General features: G+C 41.9%; 1 protein-coding gene and 1 pseudogene across 2 annotated transcripts in view; one reads left to right on the top strand and one right to left on the bottom strand.

Moving 5' to 3' along the window:
- NCKAP5 (NCK associated protein 5) overlaps positions 1-22,208 on the top strand; it is a 991,644-nt gene that overhangs the window by 782,953 nt on the left and 186,483 nt on the right. For both annotated transcript variants that reach the window (XM_060106265.1, XM_060106266.1), the window contains exons 8-9: positions 6,505-6,573; positions 18,871-18,909. In XM_060106265.1, the coding sequence (XP_059962248.1) occupies positions 6,505-6,573; positions 18,871-18,909 (108 nt within the window). The remainder of the gene's footprint in view (positions 1-6,504; positions 6,574-18,870; positions 18,910-22,208) is intronic.
- LOC132495402 (ribonucleoside-diphosphate reductase subunit M2-like) lies at positions 10,859-15,009 on the bottom strand (annotated as a pseudogene).

Below are 22,208 nucleotides of genomic sequence, written 5' to 3'. Positions count from 1 at the left end.
ACAAAGGCGTAGCCTGGGGAATGAGACCTTGAACTTCTTGAGATGAACAGGGCTAGACCTGACCTGAGAGGTGGCATATGCTATGTAGCAGCAAATATATGTTTGCACAGATGAGTGGGGACAGAATATAACAGGTGAAAATCCTACAGTGGAGTTGTGATTTTATGTAGAGGAAAGTTTTTTGTGTAGACCTATTCTACCTTTGGTCTGTGGAAAAGGATACTGTCTTAGTCTGTTCAGGCTGCTATAACAAAATACCAAAGACTGAGTAGTTTATAAATAACAGAAATGTGTTTCTCTCGGTTCTGGAAGCTGGGAAGTCCAAGATCAAGGCCCCAGCACGGTCAAGTTCTGGTCAGGGTCGTCTTCTTGGTTCATAGCCATAGCCGGTGCCTTCTTGCTGTGTCCTCCCTGAAGGAAGTGGGGCTGGCAACCTTCAGAGCCTCCCTTATGAGGACTCTAATCCCCTTCCTGAGGGCTCCACCCTCATGACCTGCTCACCTTCAAAAGGCCCCACCCTTTAATACCATCACATTGGGCATTAGGATTTCAATGTATGAATGTGGGGAGGACACAAACATTCAGCTGTAGCAGATGTATTAAACACATTTATAGTACAGAAAGATTTATACATAATGAGCACTTAGAGGATTAATGTAGAGTGGCGGTTTAGAAGCATTGGTCCATTTAATCATTTGTAAGCTCCGGCCAGCATGTCTGTTCACAAAGCAGACCCCCTAAGGAACGTAGTTTCTCTAAAACATGTATTAATATTAAACATACATTAATTCAACAACATTGTAAATCAACCATACTTCAATTAAAAAAAATTTTACATATATTAATTCAGACCCATTTTCCACAGTAAAGCAAAACAATACAGATGTACTCTATGAAGCTCTTCAATTTTATAAAGATATTTAAGGACTTTAGGGATGAAACCAGAAACGTATTTAGATCCCTGGAATTTGGAGCCCTGAGGAAACCACACAGAGCGGGAAATCCTCTAAATCAGAGACTAAGTCTGGCACAAGCTTTTGATTGTTGTGCAAGACCACGCTGAGCCCTAAGACCCGCTGTTATATTTAACTGAACACTCTAATGACATCCTCTGAGTACACTGCTTTAATAACACACTTATTTAAAGTGACAAAACCCATGTTACCATTCTGTAAGTCTGAGTAGTGACACTGACATTTTCTCTTTCCCTCTCTGCCTCGTCCTCTCCCATCCCTGCCATACAAATAGTCACTGTCTCTGTAAATCACATTTAATTAAGTTTCCTTTTTTCTTTTTCTGTTTTCTTCCCCTGTTGTCTCATGTTGGTAGCAGGTTAATGCTGAATTTCTAATAAATGCAAATGGATTAAAGAAAATCATGAGTTCAAGATTATTTTAACTTCACCAGCATAATTGTTAATATCGCCGTCGTCCCCTGGGATATGTAGGATTACATCAATTAAATTGGTCTCTGTAACTGAACGCATTAACCATAAATGTGACTGCCGTGTCTTTCCCAGCACGCTTAAGGTATTTAATTTGCTTGCCTGTAATAGATTGTCAGAGCAGTAAACGTAAGGCAAGTAACGTAAATGGTGTAATGATGATAATTATCTGAATGGATCGATTAGAGTGTTATTACAACGTGATATTGTGGGTAGAAGCGAGATACAGACATCCCATATACATTCCCATTTTCAACTTTATTTCCTTACGTATTATTTCCCAAGAGTTTTCAAGTGAAAGCAATGGAAGCTGGCGTTGCTGTTCTCTCCTTTATCTCTCCCCATCATCCTCTGTGCTGTTGCCTTACTAAAACCAGCGGACCCCAGGGAAGCTAACTTTCTCCAAAGAAAGCAGTGACTTTATAAAACTGAAATTCTAGCAGTTTCTCCATTATTCATGGTATCCAGATATTTGAACCGGAGTCACTTTGTAGATTGGCTAGTATGTTCCCTTCACTTATTAACTACTAAAGAACTGTAATCCCAGAAAGGTTCCATGACCTGTTGAAGGTTACACAGCCTGCTATCGCCACGTAAACTGCAGGGGGTAGAACCGGCCCTCCCACCTGGGCTGGGCGGGGAGCTGAGGGGTTACACAGGCTGCAGGTCTGAAGGGGGTTCAGTGTGACAGACCAGAGCAAGCCCTGGAGGAACCAACAGCAAGTCAGGAAAAGCTTTTCGTTTCGTTTGGGTGGGGAATGAAATGATGGAACTGTCTGAGGATAATCAATACTTAAAAATCTGAACGGATGATCAGCATGAGGGTGGAAGGGTTGGGCTATGTGGCAGATGTCTGTCCATGATGAAAATGGAGAGAACAGGGTAGGATCCCACCTGAGGGACAGGAGTGTTGGGAGAGGGTTGCTAAAGCAGGGATTCGAGCCCAGAGGGAAAATGTCGAAGACAAGTGTTAGAATGGAAAGTTGAAGAAGAAACAGGGATTTGAATCCTTGGATTTGAAAGATGACTAATAGGTCGGGATGATCTGACAGTGGCATCCAAACAGACCGTTTACTTCAGCTTTTGTGCCCCAGCCTAGTTCAGTGACACCACGTCAGTTTCACTGGTAAGTAACAAACGGGCCTAAATCTGAAACTTTTCATACATCTGCCAAAGAAAAAAAAAAAATTCAAATCACCAAAGCACAAATCAAACCACACGGAACCCACACCTTCTGTGTTACCAGAAAACAGAACACTAGAACTTCAATTGCTGTCCGCAGAAAAATAAACACCACGTACTGTCCCCACAGCACTCTCCACAGCGAGGCTGTGTGTGCCAGGGCAGGGTGGTAGCAGAGGGTACAAGGAAAGCACTCCCAGAATGAGACGGTCTGACTCCACGAGCTCAAATCTCAGTACTGGCTGTAGGGCAGGGCTTGAAAGTGTACAGGACCAAAGGTGACCATCTCAGCGAGGCCATGATTCTGGGGAAAATGAGGCTGGGAGGCAAGGTACCATCTGAAGATGTGACTGTGAAGGGAAAAAGAAGAGGGAAAAATTCACGATGCTGTGGAAATAGAAGTATAAGACCAGCCTCCCCAGTCACCATCCAGCAAAGAGGCTAAAACGGGGGTGTATAGGGCAAGGGTGGAAGAATAGTACGTGAAAGTGATAAACTGATAAAACAGAAAGAATGCAAGTAGAGAACTGGTAGGAAAAAAGGCGGGGGAACAGTTGATTGTTGCATATGTAACAGGAGTGGGGGGCCGGGCCCAGGATTGTAAGGATGGTAAGAACAAAGGGAGTGGTGGGCACTGGGAGAGAATCTGTGAGAGCTGGAAGGGGTGATGTCGGAGGGTTAGGAGAGGGAGTGACACCTCGCTCCTTTTAGTATAGTTTGACTTTTGGAATCATGTTCATGTTTTCCATCTTCAAAATATAAAATGAAACCAATGAGAAGAGGAGAAATTAAATTTGAATACTATCAGAAACAAATGACCTGAACTGAATTTCAAAATAAATGTTCGTTTTTTGAAACAATTGAAACATTTTTAATTGAAGTATAGTTGATGTACAGCCTTATATGTTACAGGTGTACAATATAGTGATTCATAGTTTTTAAAGGTTAATATTCCAGGTATAGTTACTATAAAATGTTGGCTATATTCCCTGTGTGGTACAATGTGTCCTTGTAGCTTATTTTATACGTAGTAACTTGTACCTCTCACTCCCCTTCCCCTATATTGTCCCTCCCCCTTCCCTCTCCCCAGTGGTAACCACTAGAGTTCTCTGTATCTGTGAATCTGCTTCTTAAAACATATTTAAATCTAAATAAAATTAAGTTGAGAAAGAAGCAGATGTTAACTTCCTCAAAGTTTCCCTGAGTCTCATAAAGAATATCCATAAATGCAACCCTTCCAGCTTCAGTTTCAAATAAATAGTGTAGCCATACTAAGGTGTGAGGGGTGAGAAAGAGCCAGTCTGGTATCTTTTGAACACAGTATTTTTACTATATACCTGCATTCTAAAGAAAAAGCACATGTGAATTCTTCTTAGTACTATTTTTTTGTAGTGTGACCATTTCGTACGCACTTTAGGATTGAAGAAATTAGAAAATATAATGATGTCAGCAGCCCATATGCTCTCACTCTAGAAAAAGGAAGATACAAATATGAAAAGGGAGGGCAAGGGGGAGGTCTCTGGGGGGTTGTGTGTGTGTCCTCGCGCGTGCGCACCCATGTGCAAGGAGAGAGGGAGGGGAAGAGAGGAAGAGAAGGAGAAACCCTTCCTTACACTGGAAGAGACTAGGAGCGGTGATCCCTCAGTAGTAATTTGCACACATTAATATCCAGGTCTTAGTTTCCAAATATCATTGCGCAACTAAAAAGAAGCAGGATTCCTTGGAAAAATGGCTGCTTTCAGGGATGGGGCACCAGACAAGCAAAATGGGCATGGAACATTTCCCTGGGCCCAAAAAGAAAGAACATGTTTTTAAAATGAAGGAAATATGTCAAAGGGCGCAGCTTAAAGAGATTCACCTTCCCAAAGCTGAGAAAATTGAGCATCAGAATAAATACTGAGAGTACAGACATAGCCCTATGAATAATAAAAGAATCCATGTATTCATACTGATAAATAAATAGGAAAAACACTTCCTTATGACATCATGCAGACTCGTAAATGTAGGTAGAAAAATGGTAGAAATCATCATTTTCAACCGAAGTAATTGTTGATCCAGGCAAGATTCATTGATGGTTGCTAAAATAAGTAGATAAAAGTTCAGTGCGGAATAGGAGATTTTCATAGTCTCAAAGTACCTACCCCCAATTTACTTATTAATTCTAAAAGGAAAGATAGTAAATTTATAGTGGAGAGATTTGGAAGACTCCACCTTAACCAAGTGATCAAAGTTAACCTGTCCAATTATGGGACAAATGGACATGACGCGATTCTGATACGACGCACTGAGAAGGACCCAGTATCATTTCTGTACCGTTACTGCCAGGTGTGCAGGAGGAAACTTGAAAGAAACCCAAATTAAGGGACATTCCGCAAAATAATTGCCCTCTACTCTTCCAAAAAAAAAAAAAAAAAAAAACGGAGGGAGGGAGGGAGGGATCAACAGCATAGACGACAGCTCTTCCAAGTTACACGATCTTGGATGAATGACAAATAGATGATTTGTCATTCATGCAAGATCGGATCCTGATCCTGGAGAGCATTCTAGGTTGGAAAAAACTTTTGCCATAACGACATTATTGGTACCATGGATGAATTTGGAATAAGGCCTGCAGGTCAGATCGTGGTGCTGTATTAATAAACACTGTATTTCCTGACTTTGAAAACTATACTGTGGTTGTCTTCGTTATTGGGAAATACAGAAGTAGTTAGGGATAAAGAGCTTACTCTCAAGTTGCAGGAAAGAAATTAAAAGAGAAAGAAAGTGATACGGGAAATGCGGCAAAATGTTAACAATTGGTGAATCTAAGGAAAGGGTATGCGGCAGTTCATTGTACCATTTTTGCAAATCGTCTGTAAGTTTGAACTTATTTCCCCCCAAAAAGTTGAAAGAAAGTATAACGGGAAAATGTGAATCTGTGTACCTCCTAAAAATCATACCATAGTTTAGGAAAAAAATGATCTAAAGGTCTGTACGCCCACTTCTAAATGTCAAGGAGGGCTGTCATGAGAGGTGGGTGGAGCCAGGTTTCCTTGGGAGATGGGGGTGGTGATCACTGTAGCAGCCATGGGATGGGTTAACTTATACAGTTCAGGATTCAGGCCGGGGCCAGCAGTGGCCAAAGTGAGTCCAGGTCACCAGACACAGAGGGCAATTTTCATGCCACCATTCCATGCTTCTTCTAAAACCTAATGTGCTTATACTGTATACTTCTGTTCCTTTATTATTCTGCTGGTAACCTAGTAACCATACTCAACCTAGGATCCTACAGTAACTTATTTAACATTAAAGTACCTACAAGGCTCTTAGGAGCAGGAAAGCAGTACTTTTAAAGAGGCAGGGGGAGGGGCGAGGGACTCTTAAGTATGTGCAGTTCTTACATTTCTCATTATAGTCTCACGTTCAAGAGTCATTGCTTAACCAAGAACACAACATGCTTAGTTTGCTTTTGGAATTATGCTTTCATGAATTTACCTGAGGTTCTCTTCCATGACCTAAACAAGTACCAGGTTGTGAAACTGTGACAGGTCTTAATGAAGTGGATTAAAGCATTTCTTCCATTTACATTTTCATAGAATGAAGTAAACATTATAATCTTTTTTACAGAACTCTCTCGTATCAGGCCATGATTTGATTTTCTACCTGTTCAAAATATCAAGTTTTGCATTTCTTTAAATGCTAATGCCTTTTTGTGAACAATAAGACAGGAGTCATCCCTGAGAGATTTATAATAGTACTTAGAGCAGACTCGTCAAGGATTCTTCTACAAGAGTGTTTTGGATCCTGAGGAGATATATTTAGTAACTGTACTGAAGAAGTTGTCACGTAACACAACATTTCATTGATTTATCTGTATTATTTTTGTATCTCTACTGCAGGCAGAGAATTCAGCGTTGGCTTTGGAAAATGAAAATCAAAGGGAACAGTATGAGAGGTGTCTTGATGAGGTAAGGGGAGCGGGGTGCTTCTGGATAAGAGGCTGGACGATTTAGGATTCCCTAGGTCAGATCTTAATATGTGTCTATTACCGGTCTCCAGAGAATGTTAGCATTTTCTCCTTCAAAGGAAGGCTGTAAACATGGTGAATGTGGAGAAGGAAGGTCAGTCAGTCCCCTCCCCCTCCCTCCCTATATCCTTATACGGGCATCTGCAAATTCCTCTTGGTTATTGTTTAATATGCTTGGGGCATAGGTTGGGAGATGCTTCACTGTAGGATAAATTCATCCTGTCCGGTAAGTGTGATCCCAGCCTGTGAATGAGAAAAGCCATCTCAGGGCACGTTGCATCACCTCCAATTGGATGCCATTTCTGAAAAAGCAAATCCTTGATAGAGTGGGTGGGGATGATGTTCACAGTTGGCAGCCAGAGGGAAAAAATCAGTGGATTGAGAACAAGGCAAGAAGAGAAAGGGAAGTAAGGAGGCAAACTTGAACAGAATGGACGGAGACAGGGCCACACGCCTGAGTGAACTGGAGAAATGTGATTCCACGATGATGAAGAGATGAAGGCAGAGATGGTGGGTGTCTCAGAGTTCCTGAGAGGGGAGGGAAGACTGAAGGGTATGCAGGGCCCTGGTTTTCCTCTCAGCCATCCCCTGACATGGCACCAGGGGTCGTACCACCCATCTTTCCTACGTCATCCAGCCCGGACTGGCCATTTGCCTCTCTGACAGGCTCTTATCTGGGACTTGGTTGGTGATTGGAGTTACTCATTTTTTTTTTTTTTTTTTTTGTGGTACGCGGGCCCCTCACCGTTGTGGCCTCTCGTGTTGTGGAGCACAGGCTCCGGACGCGCAGGCCCAGCGGCCATGGCTCACGGGCCCAGCTGCTCCGTGGCATGTGGGATCCTCCCAGACCGGGGCACGAAGCCGTGTCCCCTGCATCGGCAGGCGGACTCTCAACCACTGCGCCACCAGGGAAGCCCTGGAGTTACTCATCTGATGGGATGACTTTTCTAGTCATCTGCCCGATACCCTAAGACTTGCACATATTCTTCTAAGAGATTCTGTTTAAGAGCTGTTATGATATAGCCGACAGAGATTTTAAGAAAATAAGAAAAATTACGTTCAGTCGAGTCCTACTACCTTACCAGTGGAAACCAGCAATGTATCTTCAGTCTTTGCCTCTTCACTAACTAATACTGGGTAATTATTTCAAAGTATGAACTACAGATACACTATACAAACGCTCTTGAACTTCCTTACCCCTTCCCTCCCCCAATCCCCCCCTTGATTGTCCCGGAAGGTGATGGGTTAAATGACAAAGGACACAGGTTCGAATCCCGGTTACAGCATCATCACCTCCACCATACACTCCTCTCCTCCCTTGGAACTAGAAATGGTGTTTCCTTCAGGGCTCCACCTGGGCTGGATATTTTCCTACGCCAGTGGATCTTGAAATGGGATCCCTGGACTGGCAGCGTCAGCCTCATCTGGGAACTTGTTAGAAATGCAAATTCTTAAGCCCCATTCCCAGCTGTAGAGAATCAGAGACTCTGGGAGTGGAGGTGGGCCTGGCTGTGATCGATCTGTAGATCAACAAGCTCTCCAGGTGATGCTGTTGAGCCCTACAAACCAAGAGCCATTATCCTCATAACACAGACCACTTTGCTTCACAGTTGCTTGTTGAAGAACCCTCAAAATGTCCCCAGAAAATTGCTTAGCTATTTAATATTTTAATTGTTTCATATCTCCAGCCACATATATTAGTTACTCAAGCAAAATGGTGTTTGCACTCCTCTGCCCTGTCAAGACTTACAAGGACTCTGAATAATCTTTACACTGTCCAGAGTTAAAAGAATCACTCAAGTCAGCTGACATAAAAGGAGGAGTGGTGACTCAGTGTCTAGTGAGGCCAGTTCAGCCCCCTCACCCCTGTTCCCCGGGCACTTGGTCCAATCAAAGTTTAGGGCAAGAAAGACCAAATAGATCCAAGGATATTTAAAGGAACAAATATTGCCCTTGGGTCATATGTATTGATCAGCAAAGTTCCACTTTAACCTCCTGCACACAAATTTCCAATGAGACTTAATCTGCATTCAGAAATCAAATATATGTGAATCACACCACAGAAACTTCTTAGTTGTCACAATTTTCCCACAAGTCATCCCTCCCCATCACTCAAAAAGCTCCCAGCATTCCTTTTTGGAAATTCACAGCCTGCTCTCTGTATGTTCTCTATGCCTGCATTCCGAAGGTTTCATTAGCATGTGTCTGGTGAAACCAAAGTTTTCGCCCACAAAATCATTTAGTATAAAGTTTCCACTGAACACAGAATTTTCAGAGGGAGAATCCTACTGTACTTTTTTATTGTTGTTCTTTTTTTTGACATGAGAACGGTTTTATTTAAATCATTGATCACTTGTGCAGTACTCAATATTAGGACTTTGAAATGATTTAGACAAAGTCTGTTTCCTTTTAACAGGTTAAAAAAACGAATCCTAGTTGGCAGAAGCTAATGCTTGCATCACACAGCTAATGGGAGGTAGAATCCTAAAATCTGCTTCCAACTGCCACCTGTACCTGACAACACCAAGCGAAGTGTTTATTTTTGCGTCACGCAAGTGTAAGGACCATATAATCTGGATTAACTTTATAACAATAATTTAAAAGGTAGAAAAGGGTCCCATATTACAGAAGTTTTTTAATTGACTATTTTGCCATTTATATTAATACAATAAATGAAGAAAACTGACAGTAGAACAGGCCAGTGGTCAGCCAACACACAACACAATGTGTTAACAAACATGGCAAAAGGATCAGTTTGTGTCATGCATTACCTTCCATGTAACATCTTTTTTGGAGGGGGGGAGGGAACATAAAGGTGGATTAATTCAAACTAGCCCTATTAAATATATCTATTAAGTTTATACTTCTGAAATTAATATTTGAGTGGAACATGTATTAATTATTCACATAATACCAGCTTTCTACTGAAGTTTAAGTATCCAGCAGATGATGCTCACATCCAGGCAAATCCTAGGGGTAATTGCACTGAGCAACATCCACTCAATCAATTATGAACTGCAAAATAATACTGGGTAATTATTTCAAAGTATGAACTACAGATATAATATTAAAAAACATATAGTAGAACAACTTTCTAACTTTAAAGTACACATGGTTAAGTCACCAGTACCTATTCACATACAAACTAAGCAAAATCAGAATAAACACTCAACTTTTAGGAGAAGCAGTTTCAGTCCTGGTTTTACCACTTAATAGGAGAAAGATCTTACGTGGGTCCTTTCATTCAAGGATGATTTGAAAACCAATTGACAAAGTTAATATCTTGGATCCCAGCTAAGAAGACTCTTCAAGGATCTTTCCTACTAACTTGAAGTTGGGGAACATACAATTTGAGAAATTAAATGATACCGCCCCTCATGCACACCCAGGTTACCCACAGTGAGTCCGGATCACACTTCAGTTCCTAATGACCTAAGTTAAGAGTCTCCTTTCTCCACATCTCTTACCCCGCAATACTCGACGTGGGCTACAGAACACAAAACCAACCTGTGTTCTGTGTGGCACCACCTGGCTGATACTGATACCTAAGTATGCACAGGATTGAGTTAAAAAGCTCTTCAACTCATCAAAGAAAAGAAAGAATCAAAATAACACCCTTAGTTTACACAGGCTTAACCTACGTTGATCACCTAGTAAATCTTGAATTGGCTCCCGTTAGCGGTAAATAGAATACTTTTGTATTTGGTGTAGAAACCAACAAATTTAGGTTAAATCCAGCCTTCACTCCGACGGTACAAACTATGTTTATTTGTGTGTAAAGTGCCAGTTTTATATACAAATCATAAGTAAACTTTAAAATCTGAAGCAGTGAGTCTGATGTCTTCCTACTGCCTTGTGGCAGTAACTGTTTAATCCTGCTGGATCAAACTCGCTTGACTCCCCACACTTTGAGGCCAAGGAACGTGCTGTTAAGAGCCAGGGGGAAGTCATGTACAGCCAGCCTGCTTGCAAACGCCAAACATGGACAAGATCTTTCGTAAGAATCCGAGTAGCTCTTGTCAACGCTTTCAACCTAGGTGACCCCACTAGCATTAACAGGATTGATTTTGAGGTAGCTACACAGTTTTAAAGATGCCATTAATGAAGACTATGGGCAATTTATGGTGTAGCCGGTTAATACAGTCCAAGTAGCTGATTTTTTTTTCTCTTTTGATGAGAAGGAAAAAAAGAAAAATCAGCAAAATAAGAGCACATCCTCAGTTCACTTAGAAGTCAGCATCCAAGGTAAAGGAATTCTCTGTCGGACTGGACGTCACTCCCATCCTCTGATACTTGCCTACTTTCTTCTCAGAGAACTTAGTCTTCCCTTCCAGTGACATATTCTCCATAAAGTCAAATGGATTTTCTACTCTGAAAACCTTGCTGAAACCCAGCTCCAGCATAAGTCTGTCTGCCACGAGTTCGATGTACTGCTTCATCAAAGCGCAGTTCATCCCAACGAGCTTCACTGTCGGGGCCTCCGTGAGGAACTCCTGTTCTAGCCTAACTGCTTGACGATTATTTCTTTGACCCTCTGCTCCGAAGGTTTGTGTAGCAGGTGTTTGAACATCAGGCAGGCAGAGTCTCAGAGTAAACCCTCGTCTCTGCTAATAAGTTCATTGGAACATGTGAGGCCGGCCATCAGTCCTCGTTTCTTGAGCCAGAATATCGATGCAAAAGAACCAGAAAAGAAGATTCCTTCCACTGCGGCAAAGGCTACGACACGTTCTCCGTACGTAGCCTCTTTGTCCTCGATCCAGCGCAAGGCCCAATCCGCCGCCTTCTTTACACAAGGCATTGTCTCAATGGCATTGAAGAAAAATTCCCTTTCTTTGGAATCTTTAATGTAAGTGTCAATGAGGAGACTATACATTTCAGAATGTATGTTTTCCATGGCAATTTGGAAGCCGTAGAAATAATGGGCTTCCGTAATCTGAACTTCTTGGCTAAGCCGCTCCACCAAGCTTTCATTTACTATGCCATCCTTGCTGCAGAGAAAGCCAGAAATGTGAAGTGAAACATCTCTTCTCAGGCTTCAGGGCTTCCCGGTGCTGAAAGTCCTTGGAAAGGTCCACCTCCTCAGCTGTCCAGAAGGAAGCCTCCGCTTTCTTATACATCTGCCAAGTATCACGGTATTCGATAGGAAAGACGACAAAGCGGCGGGGGGTTTCTTTCAGAAGAGTGGTTCATTCTCCACCCTGGGGGCAGATAGCTTAGGGTTCGGCTCGGCGGGCTCCTGGCAGATCCTCCTCGCGGTCTTGCTGGCCAGCACGTGGGTCCCGCTGAGGGACGGGGGAGTGTCCTCCTCGTCCGCCGGGCTGAGCCCCTTCATAGGCGAGAGCTGGAGGAGATGCTGCTGCTGCAGGCCAGCGACGGGGGCGGGCGGGACGCCAAGTGGGGCTGCGTGCAGGTCGCGGGATGCCAGGTGGGGCTGCGTGTAGGTCCTGGGCCCTCTGTCCTTAAGTGCAGAAGTTTAACTGTTGCCAAAGAGGGGATCTGCAATAAAGAACCACCTGTGAGCAGCACAAATGTTCTGTATTCATGAATCCCGGCCCCTGATTACACATGCCTCTTGTTTTGTAACTAATTGCATGAGGGTAGACAATCCATTTCCATGCATTGTAAGAGAACGCTCTCAAAGGGGTAGTTGAATGTAGTAATAATGCCAACTGGAAATTCTTTTCAAGGCTTTTTATACTAATTAGACAAACTAACAAGGTAAGGCCTCATGTAAGTTATTTCCTTGCTAATGGGTTTCATAAAACATACACAGGTGGATAAAATGTAAATTTGAAGTGTTCTTCAATCCCTTTTGTACTGATTGTTATTTTCTGGGAAATGAAGAACATATTGAGGATTTGGGGAAAGCACTTGGGAGTCAGAGACTCCCTCTGTGTGTTCTAATAAAAGGGTGTGTTTATTCAGAAGGAACAGACACACATCCATAGTTACACACACACAAATGCATGCACACACATTGCCACTTCACCACCACTTCTACTGCCACCCAACCCCTCATCTCCTTGCCTTGCAATACAAAAGCAAAATCAAGGACCAGTCTTGGTTTTCTGGAGGGTAGGGTGGCATTGGAGGTTTTCATGTTTGTATCTAGCTTCTTTGTCCAGCTGTTTGACAGCTTGCTGGCAAGCAGCGAAGCGCTTTTTATTCTCAGTGTCACTTTGACCAGTTCCTTTAAGACCAACTTATTCTCAAGTAGAGAAGATAATGACACATACCATCTCCTCAAACCGCTGCCTTGCTTTTAGATGGATTCAACTGTATCCTCCAAACCTTTATGGGATATCAACCTCGCCCAGGCCCTGGGATCTCAAGGTACCCCCAGCCTAGCAGGAGAAGTGAGGGACGTGGTTAATCCCAGAGGAAGGAGGTGAGGGAAACTCACAGAGGAAACTGGCTACGCTGGGTCTTGGAGAACATGCAGCACAGCCACCAAAGGGCGGGCGGAGCAGTGGGCGGGCGGGCAGGCGGTGAAGGGGGCAGAACTGATAGGGCATCTTTAGGAGAGAGAGCTGGAGCAGGTGAAGTCTGAGATCTAGGAAGGTGAGTGGTTCTCACTCTTACTGGCACATGCACTTAACCTGGGGGGCTTTAAAGGAACCACTGGCTGCCGCCGCCCCTCGGAGATTCTGATCTGATCTGATTCTGCTCTAGAGTGGAGCCTGGGTATTCAATTTTTTTAAAGCACTCCAGGGGCTTATAATATTCAGCCAGCATGAAGAACCACTAGCCTTATGTCTCTGAATGTGTGCTTTAGAGGGCATTTTCAGAAAGCATCCGTAAGAGGATGAAAGCTCCACCAAACTGGTTGTGATGATAGAAGAGCCACGTGGACCCACGTGGAAACTGAGTTATTTCCAATTCCTTAACTGTCTGAGCAAAAAATACACCCTATCCCAGTGCTTCTCAGAGTGTGTTTCTGAACCCCTTCTGCATCAGAAAGATGTGTCTCGATTGCTAAAAATTTGATTCTCTGACCTCACTCAGCTACTCTTAAGCAGAATGTAGGGTGAGGAAATTGGCAATTTGAACGAATTTCCCAGGCAAAGCTTTTGCACACAGAAGTTGGACCTGCCTCCCCATCAGGCCATCCGAGTTGGACCGGGGTTCGTAGGCAGCCAGGGTGCCGTAGTATTTGAGTTCTTCTCTGACTTCTCCATGCTCTACACTTCAGAGCCCAAGGGCAGGGAAAAGCAGACCTCTGGGTGTAGTTCAGAAAAAAAAGAAAAAAGCATCAGAATTTCTTTTAAACCAAGGCTAACTAAAGGCAGAAGCAGGTTAAAAACAGTTCTTCCTTTTCTTTCTGGTTCCTCTGCTATACGGCAAGACTGGATTGTGGAATCCTTATCAGATATTGTCATTGTATAGCCCACATCTGGGAACCTAAGTCATCTTTAAAATCAATATCTTGATAAATGTCAATGGAAGATGATCCTGCTTATGGCTCTCAGATGCTTCAGATGTCCATTTCATGTTCATTTCATGAATGGATCATAAAATCAACAGATGATCTACTTCTTGTACCTGCTCTAGACTCTGATCACCACAGGCAGCCCCTGTGTTCTCGTTAGCATTATCTCTCCAAGATCCAGCACAATTCTTGGCCCAGACTAGGTCACTTAATGCATATTTGTTGCATAACTAAATGAACGAATGGAAATTATCCGCAGCAAATTAATTTCCAAATTAGTTTTCACTGGAATCCCATATGTAAATCTCCCCCTCTCCCAGGGTCTTACAGGATTTTTTTTCACAGAGTAAATAAATAATATAGGTGCTTAGTGATTTTTATTTATACATGCATTTTACACACACACATACACACTTCATCCCTTTACAAATAAAAGCCCTTCTTAAACCACCCTTCCTTAGCTGCTTACCTGAAAATGTGTTTTAGTTTCTGAAGTTTGAATGATTGGATTCAGATTTAACATTTTTGGGGTGACTGCTTTTGATCAGGTACTGCCCAAGGTGGTTTCTCTGATGATGTCTATCATCTCATGCTTTTTTTTCACAATTTTAGAGGCAGACGGTTCCCCTGCTTGACAGCTGAGAGAAATCAGGTTGCTTCCCCACCCCCATACATATCAGTGAATGACCAACGCAGGCAGTATTTGAACCCAGGTCTTTTTTGTGATTCTGCCCTGGTGCTCTTCCCACCTGCCCCCAGCTGCCTTCCTACAATAAACCAAGCTCAGAAGCAGAGAAAACGTCCCCGAAGCACATTTCCCAAAAGGCGTGCTTTAGCGACCAGGTTTTTACATTACCTTGCTGACATGACAGTGGCTTGGCGTGATAAAGGAGCACATAAAAGGGTGAGAGCAGGACCACCAAGCAGGAGGACAGGACCGTTAAGCATGGTGTCCGCTGAGTACCTTACGTGCCCCACCCTGGACCCCATCCCCGACAGTCTTCAGGATGTGGTGAGAATTGGCTCCCTCTGGAATAAACTCATTCAGCCTCAGGGACTGTTTGGCAATAAAGTAACAGACAACTCTGCGGCCCTGATTCTCCTCTCTCTGCCCTCTCCCCCGCCACCCCCCCCAATCCCTCTACATCTGACAGGGAAGAAGAACAAAGATGTGTGTGGGTCACAGATGAGCCAAGTGTCAGAGGAGCTGGCTCCTCTGAGAGAGTTCCTACGGAGAGGAGAGGAGAGGTGTACCTGGCGGCTGTTCCTCCCGCCCTGCTCTCCCGCTGCCCACACCCCTGCTCCTCTCCTAGATGCAAAGAGGGAGGTTTCCACAAAGAGCCCAAGGGAAGTGGTCAAACAACCCAGGGGCTTAAGGACCGACCGTCACCTTTGCTCAGTGTGTCTCAGGTCCCCATGGCCCAGCCCAGCTGGTCTTTTTACTTTCTTTGGAGAGGAAAGCTGTCAGCTGACACTAGAAGGTATTTGTTCTCATTAGCTGGGCCTGCCCGAGTGTGATTTTTGCAACCCGAGTGCTAAGGGCAGGATGCTGCGATGAGGGCAGGGGCCCATTCCAGGGATCATCTTGTGAACCTGTTAGAGGTTTGCAGGCACAGGCTCCACACAGTTGTTCTGTTGCTGCATCGGGGAACCTGAGCTGTTAAAAGTAGTAACAGGGGCTTCCCTGGTGGCACAGTGGTTGAGAATCCGCCTGCCGATGCAGGGGACACGGGTTCGTGCCTCGGTCCGGGAGGATCCCACATGCCGCGGAGCGGCTGGGCCCGTGAGCCATGGCCACTGAGCCTGTGGGTCTGGAGCCTGTGCTCTGCGGCGGGAGAGACCACAACAGTGAGAGGCCCGCGTACCGCAAAAAAAAAAAAAAAGTAGTAACAAAACCCAGGAAACTATCTTTGTAGACAGAACCAAGGAAAGCGTGTGTATCACCTGCCTGCTTTTCTGCAAGGAACCTGTGAGCCCTTCTGGGTAATAGAACCCCATGTCAGTAGGTAAAGAAACAATGCATTCATATATCTTTGTTCAGTTTTCAGGTAGAGCAAACAATTGTCCAAAGTACGTGCCAAAAGGAACTGTATCAGAGATAGAGTCTATAAGCCTATAGGGCAAACATATTGGATTGCAAAGATATAACATATTTACTCCTGCAGGCTCTTACAGATAAGATATTCATTTATGACGCCTGTTAAATCATGAAGAGAGCTATTTTATGCAACCACTGTGCACAGACTGGTTTAAGTGAGGGACCAGTTCGGAGGAAGAAAAGAAAATATTGATATTAGGCAGTTTTATGAGAATGTAAATCAAATCCAAAGTTTGCTATCCAAAAGAATTAAATTATTTATGGTATAAATTAAGTTTGGTACATTGTTCCTGATTTAAGCAGCATGAATAGTTCAATTCTTCTGTTGTTGGGTTTTTTTTTAATTTGCAAGAATAAAATAGATGGTATATAGTTGGACTTTAAATTCGCAGTTACAAATTGAAATGAACATTTAAAAACTGAAAGATTTTCAAGATTATGCTATTGGTCAATTTATGTCAGCCGAATAACATTTATCACCATTGTGATCATGTATAAATAAAGTAATAAAGGAAAAAGTAATGGTACCAGTTATGGAAAATACGATTTATTTTGGACTATGATAGTTCTTAGATATGCTTCTTTAACTTGGGCTGGACTAAAAAGCAAACTACCTAAGAATACTTTTTCTTCAAAACTGTAGTTAGTTTCAATGAAAGGCCTTTCTTTTTTACTTAATGTCAACAATATAAATTTGAAAAGGATTCTGATAGGGGAAAAAAATCCTTCTTGTGCATACAGTTCAATGAGCCAATTCTAGGTAATCTGATTCTAGTCATTTACTGCTTGTGGTGTAAATGTCTGCTAACCGCAAGTTGATTGCAGCCTGTATTTTAATTTTCAGTGAGGCTTACTGGTGGTCACTGTCATTAAGGATATGCTATTTCGTCAATATTGAGTTAAGAAACAATTAAGCCCCATGAAAACATTTTTTACCATAATCTGTTCCCCTATACTAGACAGAGAAATGAGCACACACAGTTTAGCATCCTCAAAAATACATTTGTTATCAAGAGAAAGAGAAGATAAAAGTGTGGTCCTTAGCCTTCGGTTGAATGTGAGAATTACCAATATGATTACATGCTTACACGATTATCACACTTATAATTGTGTTCTTGCCAACCTCCTACCAGCTATGTTCTCTTTGAAATGAAAGAACACATCCCAATCATAGATAATCTGCAAATTTATATTGAATAAATGAATGAACAGAAATACCTTATATTTAAGATATTTAAATATCCTGACTTGGTCTTTAATGCTATCAGTTTCAGTTGTCACACTAAATGTTTATAGTTCATGTATGTATTGACTAAAAAATTCCACATAATTCACCTATCTACCGTAATTTTATCAATATTAGCTATACATATGGGTACATAATTTCAAGGTTGTGGCGAAGTTTAGTGACTCTTTGTGAAGTGTTTTTGAAACCTGCAGGTGAAAAAGAAATCTTAGTGTAAATACATGTAGAAATGATGAATGGTTATCTGGAGAAAATGCCAGATTCTTGAAATATCATGGACATGTTATTGGTTTTTCACATGGCCGTTAACTGGAATTGTGTCACATGCCCACTCCTAAGCCAGTGGCTGAAAGGGACTGGAATAACCAACACTGGCTTAGATTAATCAAGATTCACCTCCTTGGGCTGAGAGGGGCCCAGCTTCTCCTACTGTCACAAGTTGCCTGATACCTGAAGAAAATGAGGGTTCTAGTAATATATTAGTGACAATTATATTTGGTTGTATATTAGAAGAAACTCAACATAACAGTGCCTATTTTATTTCTCTCTCATATACCAGTTCAGAGGTAGACAGTGCAGCTCTATGCATCATCAGGACCAGGCTCATCCTATTTTTCTGCCCCCAAATACTTAATATGTGACTTCCATTGTCAAGGTGGCTGCTGAAGCTCCAGCCATCACTTTCATATCCCAGCTAGGAAAAGAAAGAAGGATGAGCCCCCTTTTTTATAAGAAACTGCCTATAAGTCCAAGAAAATAGACTGCTAATAACTCATTGGCCATAAGTTTGTCACACAGTGACAAGGGAGGCAGGGAAATGTATTTGGATGTGTGCAGCCAAAAAATCAGGGTTTGTGACTTAGGAGGAAGGGGCAAATGGGGGATAGAGTAAACAACTATCAGACTGTATCACAGGTAACAATGACAAGAGGATGGCGTAAAAGAAGATGTGGAGTAGGAAAGCAGAGCGTATAGCAAAGAATGAGTTGCCCCTATTCTCCACCATTCCAGCTACCCCTGTTGCAAGTAATTTTAAGCAGTGAAATAGTCACACAGCAGAAGAATAGGAAGGAGAGGCAAAGGACATTGTAAATCAGCAGTGTAGAAACTGTATACAGATAATTAGGATCGTGTTTTACCCTGTATCATTTTTTAGCCTTCTTAAAGTACTTTACATATGAAAGGATATTACTTTTCCAAATATGGAAATGTGAGAGTCAAGGTATGAATGATCTTTCCAGCCTAACCATCTTAATTAGCAACAAGGTCACCTTTGGAAAAAGCGAAGTATTACCTAGAAGGAAAGGCTTATTATGAAAAGAATCAGGTCCTCTGGAGCTAGAGGAAAGAGGAAAATAAGGAGCTAATTAGCTATAGTAAGCTGTGGGAAACTTACTGATAAATTAGAGTCCATGCATATAAAGTCTCATTATTATAAACGGCAACTCTTTTCTATTTTTTAAAGGTAGCCAACCAAGTTGTGCAAGCTCTGCTCACTCAAAAGGTAGGTCACTTTCTGGCTTTATTATTTTCAAAGTACTTATGTGAATAGATTGGAACTCACATTGTCAAACTAACAGAAACTATGATTGATAGCTGCAATACTTTTCTATTTATTCACTTAGGTTAAAATTGTGTGCATTTTAGATGGCATATGCAGTAACATCAATGACCAATAGATTCATAAAATTTAAACTCTTGGGAAAGTAATAGAAAGCCTTTTGAAGATGAAAGATTTCCGTGGGCCCACCCAGATGAGTAGCAAACCTATCATTTTTGTTTAGTAAATTCAAACATTAAATAAGTTGATGGATTCCTCTGACTCCTATAAAATGAGTAGCCTGCGATGGGCCGCATTAACAGAGGCCTAAAATTCAGCAAGAGATCTTTGAGGTTAGGAAGTTTATTTAACTTCTCTGGACCTTAATTCCTCTTCCGTAAAATAGGGATAACAATGTCTACCTCCCAGAATTGCTGTGGTCGTCCTATAAAACGGAACATACAGAGTTGTTCCCCCAGGAACAGGTTTGTGGTAAAGATAAAATAAATGGTGGTATTATATACCTGAAAGTTGCTGAGAGTAGATCTTAAGCCTTCTTATCACAAAATAAAAAAAGAGAATTAACTATGTGACGTGAGGATGTGTTAATAATTTTGATCTTGGTAATCATTCTACCATGTAATGTATATCAAATTATCATGTTTTACACTTTAAATATATACAATTATATTTGTCAATTACTCCTCATAAAGTTAGGGAAAACAACAAATGGTGATTTCTCAGCCTGAAATTTCTGTGCCTTCTCCTTTGTCATCTTCTTATTCTGCCTTCAGATCATGTTATTGGGGCAGGGTGGGTAAATGCAGGTAGTTGCCCAAATTTGGCAGGTTTGGTGGATTTTACTGAACCTTTTGCATCTCCTTCCATGATGTGTCTGAGAGGCTAAATTCTGATTCCTTCAAATTTTTTTATTCTGAGTTACCTCTCTGTGAGATAGATTTCCTCTTTAAAAGAAAATCTTAGATCATGTGGCATGTTCAGGAGGATGTGGCTAAGGAGAGCAAAATCATTTATGACATTTTGATTTTTTTGTGTGTGTGTGGTACCCGCGTACGCCTCTCACTGTTGTGGCCTCTCCCGTTGCGGAGCACAGGCTCCGGACGCGCAGGCTCAGAGGCCATGGCTCATGGGCCCAGCCGCTCCGCGGCACATGGGATCTTCCTGGACAGGGGCACGAACCCGTGTCCTCTGCATCGGCAGGCGGACTCTCAACCACTGCGCCACCAGGGAAGCCCCCCATTTTGATATTTTTTAATTGAAAACAGTTTTATTAGGGGTTGACTACTTCTCATAAAGGCACTTAAATAAATATTATTTTAAATGTATACTATAGAGGCATTAGAATAATATTTTTGCTAGATTCTCTCCCCCAACTACTTCTGTCAAAATATCATGCTTCCTGCTACAAATGATTTTCACTGGTTCAGATTTTACATTAACATTACATAAATAGAGAGATTTGAGCACATTTATTAGGTTAGAATTAGGTTCCATTGTGAGTAACAGAGATCCAAAATAATGGTGTCTTAAATCAGATAAAATAAAATAAAATCAGTTATTTATTTATCAGATCTAAATCTATAGGTGGGCAGTCCATGACCGGTGTGATGACTCTGCTCTATAAAGTTGATAGGGTTCCTGGCATCCAGGCTTCCATCTTACTAGTCTGCAGGATGTGGCCTTCATTTCCAGGGTTCCCTCATTGTCCAAAATGGCTGCTCTAGCTCCAGTGATCACATCCACATTTCAGCCATCGGGAAGAAATGAAAGCCAAAGAAAATGAAGAGGCTAAAAGACACACACCAGCTGTCTTTTAAGAGAAACGTCCAAAAGTTTTCACACCTCCCTACTTACATCTCCATGAACAGAACTTAATCACACATCCACACCTAAGGAAGCTGACAGGGGAGTCTTTATTCTGGGTATGTGCCCAGCTGAAAATTGATTGTCACCTTATTGTAGAAGGGTCGAAATAGATGTTGAAGGGCAACTCCTGATTTCTGTCACAACGTATTTGAATGCCTTTTCTCTTTCAAAGGCTTTAATTTCTCAACTGCTTTCCTCCTGTTGGAAACTCGACACTCATTTAATTACAAACCTAAGGAACGACGGGGCACTGTTGCAGCTCTGTGTGTAACTGTTGAAAGACTTCTCGTGCCTGTCTTTTTTAATGGTGCCTCAGGAAAGAGGCAAGAAAGCTGTCTGGAACGATATAAAGGAAAATGGGACCTTTCAGGTCAGCCACAAAAAATAGCTACACAAATTCAAGTAGTAACTAGTAAACAGATAAATCTGCCTTGGTACAGTGAAGCAGTAAGACACAAAAAGATGTGCTACTCTGAGATAGCCTACCTCAGGGATACTGTGGAAGCAGGCAAAGATGCCTGGGCTTTCAGAGATTCCAAAAGAATCATGTTCTGCAGAAACATGCACTTCCCAGTTTTTCTAGAGACTGTAGAATTGCTACAAAAAGACAAAAATTTCTTTTTAATTAAGAGCACAATATAGGAAATAAAATGTGCTCCAAAAGCAGATGAGAAACCTAATTCTAAAGAGGGATGAAGCTGGCACAGAGTAAAAAACAGAAATCTTGAGTGATTTATCCAAGTCACACACACACATAAAATCCTTGAGGTAAAATTATAGTCATAACCATACAGTTTTGGACTGTATCATTTGTTATGACACAAAGGCAAATCTGCCATGACTTCATATCCTCCTCCTTAGGCAACCAAAAAGGTATTTTTCTGGCATACCAGGAATTGGCTCCGATAAGCATCTTGAAGTCACAGAGTGTATTTCCTTTCCAAATACTGGTAGAAAAGAAATTATTTCCATGAATTTAGCAGCTTCTGTTAAATGTACATATCATGCCCTAGTCAAGTAATTCAATTTATCTCAAAAATCCGCGAGTTCTCTTAAGAGAGCTGACTGTCCCTCCTTTACATCAATAACGCTAAAATGACAGTATTAAACCCAGCTCACTTCCACTTATGCCTCCAAATCATAGGTCCAAGTCTATAAGTGTAAGTGAAATCAATAACCTGAGCTAAACTCATATTTTTGTCTGAAATATATTTTATCTTCATTAAGACAATTACACTCACTGAAAATGTTACTCTCCTAGGTTCTTTTTTTTTTTTTCTTTTCTTTTTTGCCACTAACACCAAACATGAAAGAAAAGCATTTTTCCCTGGAGTTATTTTCCAGCATATCAACAACCTCAGCCTTACCTTCATGTT

This window comes from Mesoplodon densirostris, chromosome 8 (assembly GCF_025265405.1).
Source record: "Mesoplodon densirostris isolate mMesDen1 chromosome 8, mMesDen1 primary haplotype, whole genome shotgun sequence".
Classification (NCBI taxonomy): domain Eukaryota; kingdom Metazoa; phylum Chordata; class Mammalia; order Artiodactyla; family Ziphiidae; genus Mesoplodon; species Mesoplodon densirostris.
Note: the sequence above shows the minus strand (reverse complement) of the source record. Positions and strands in the feature narration are given on the sequence as shown.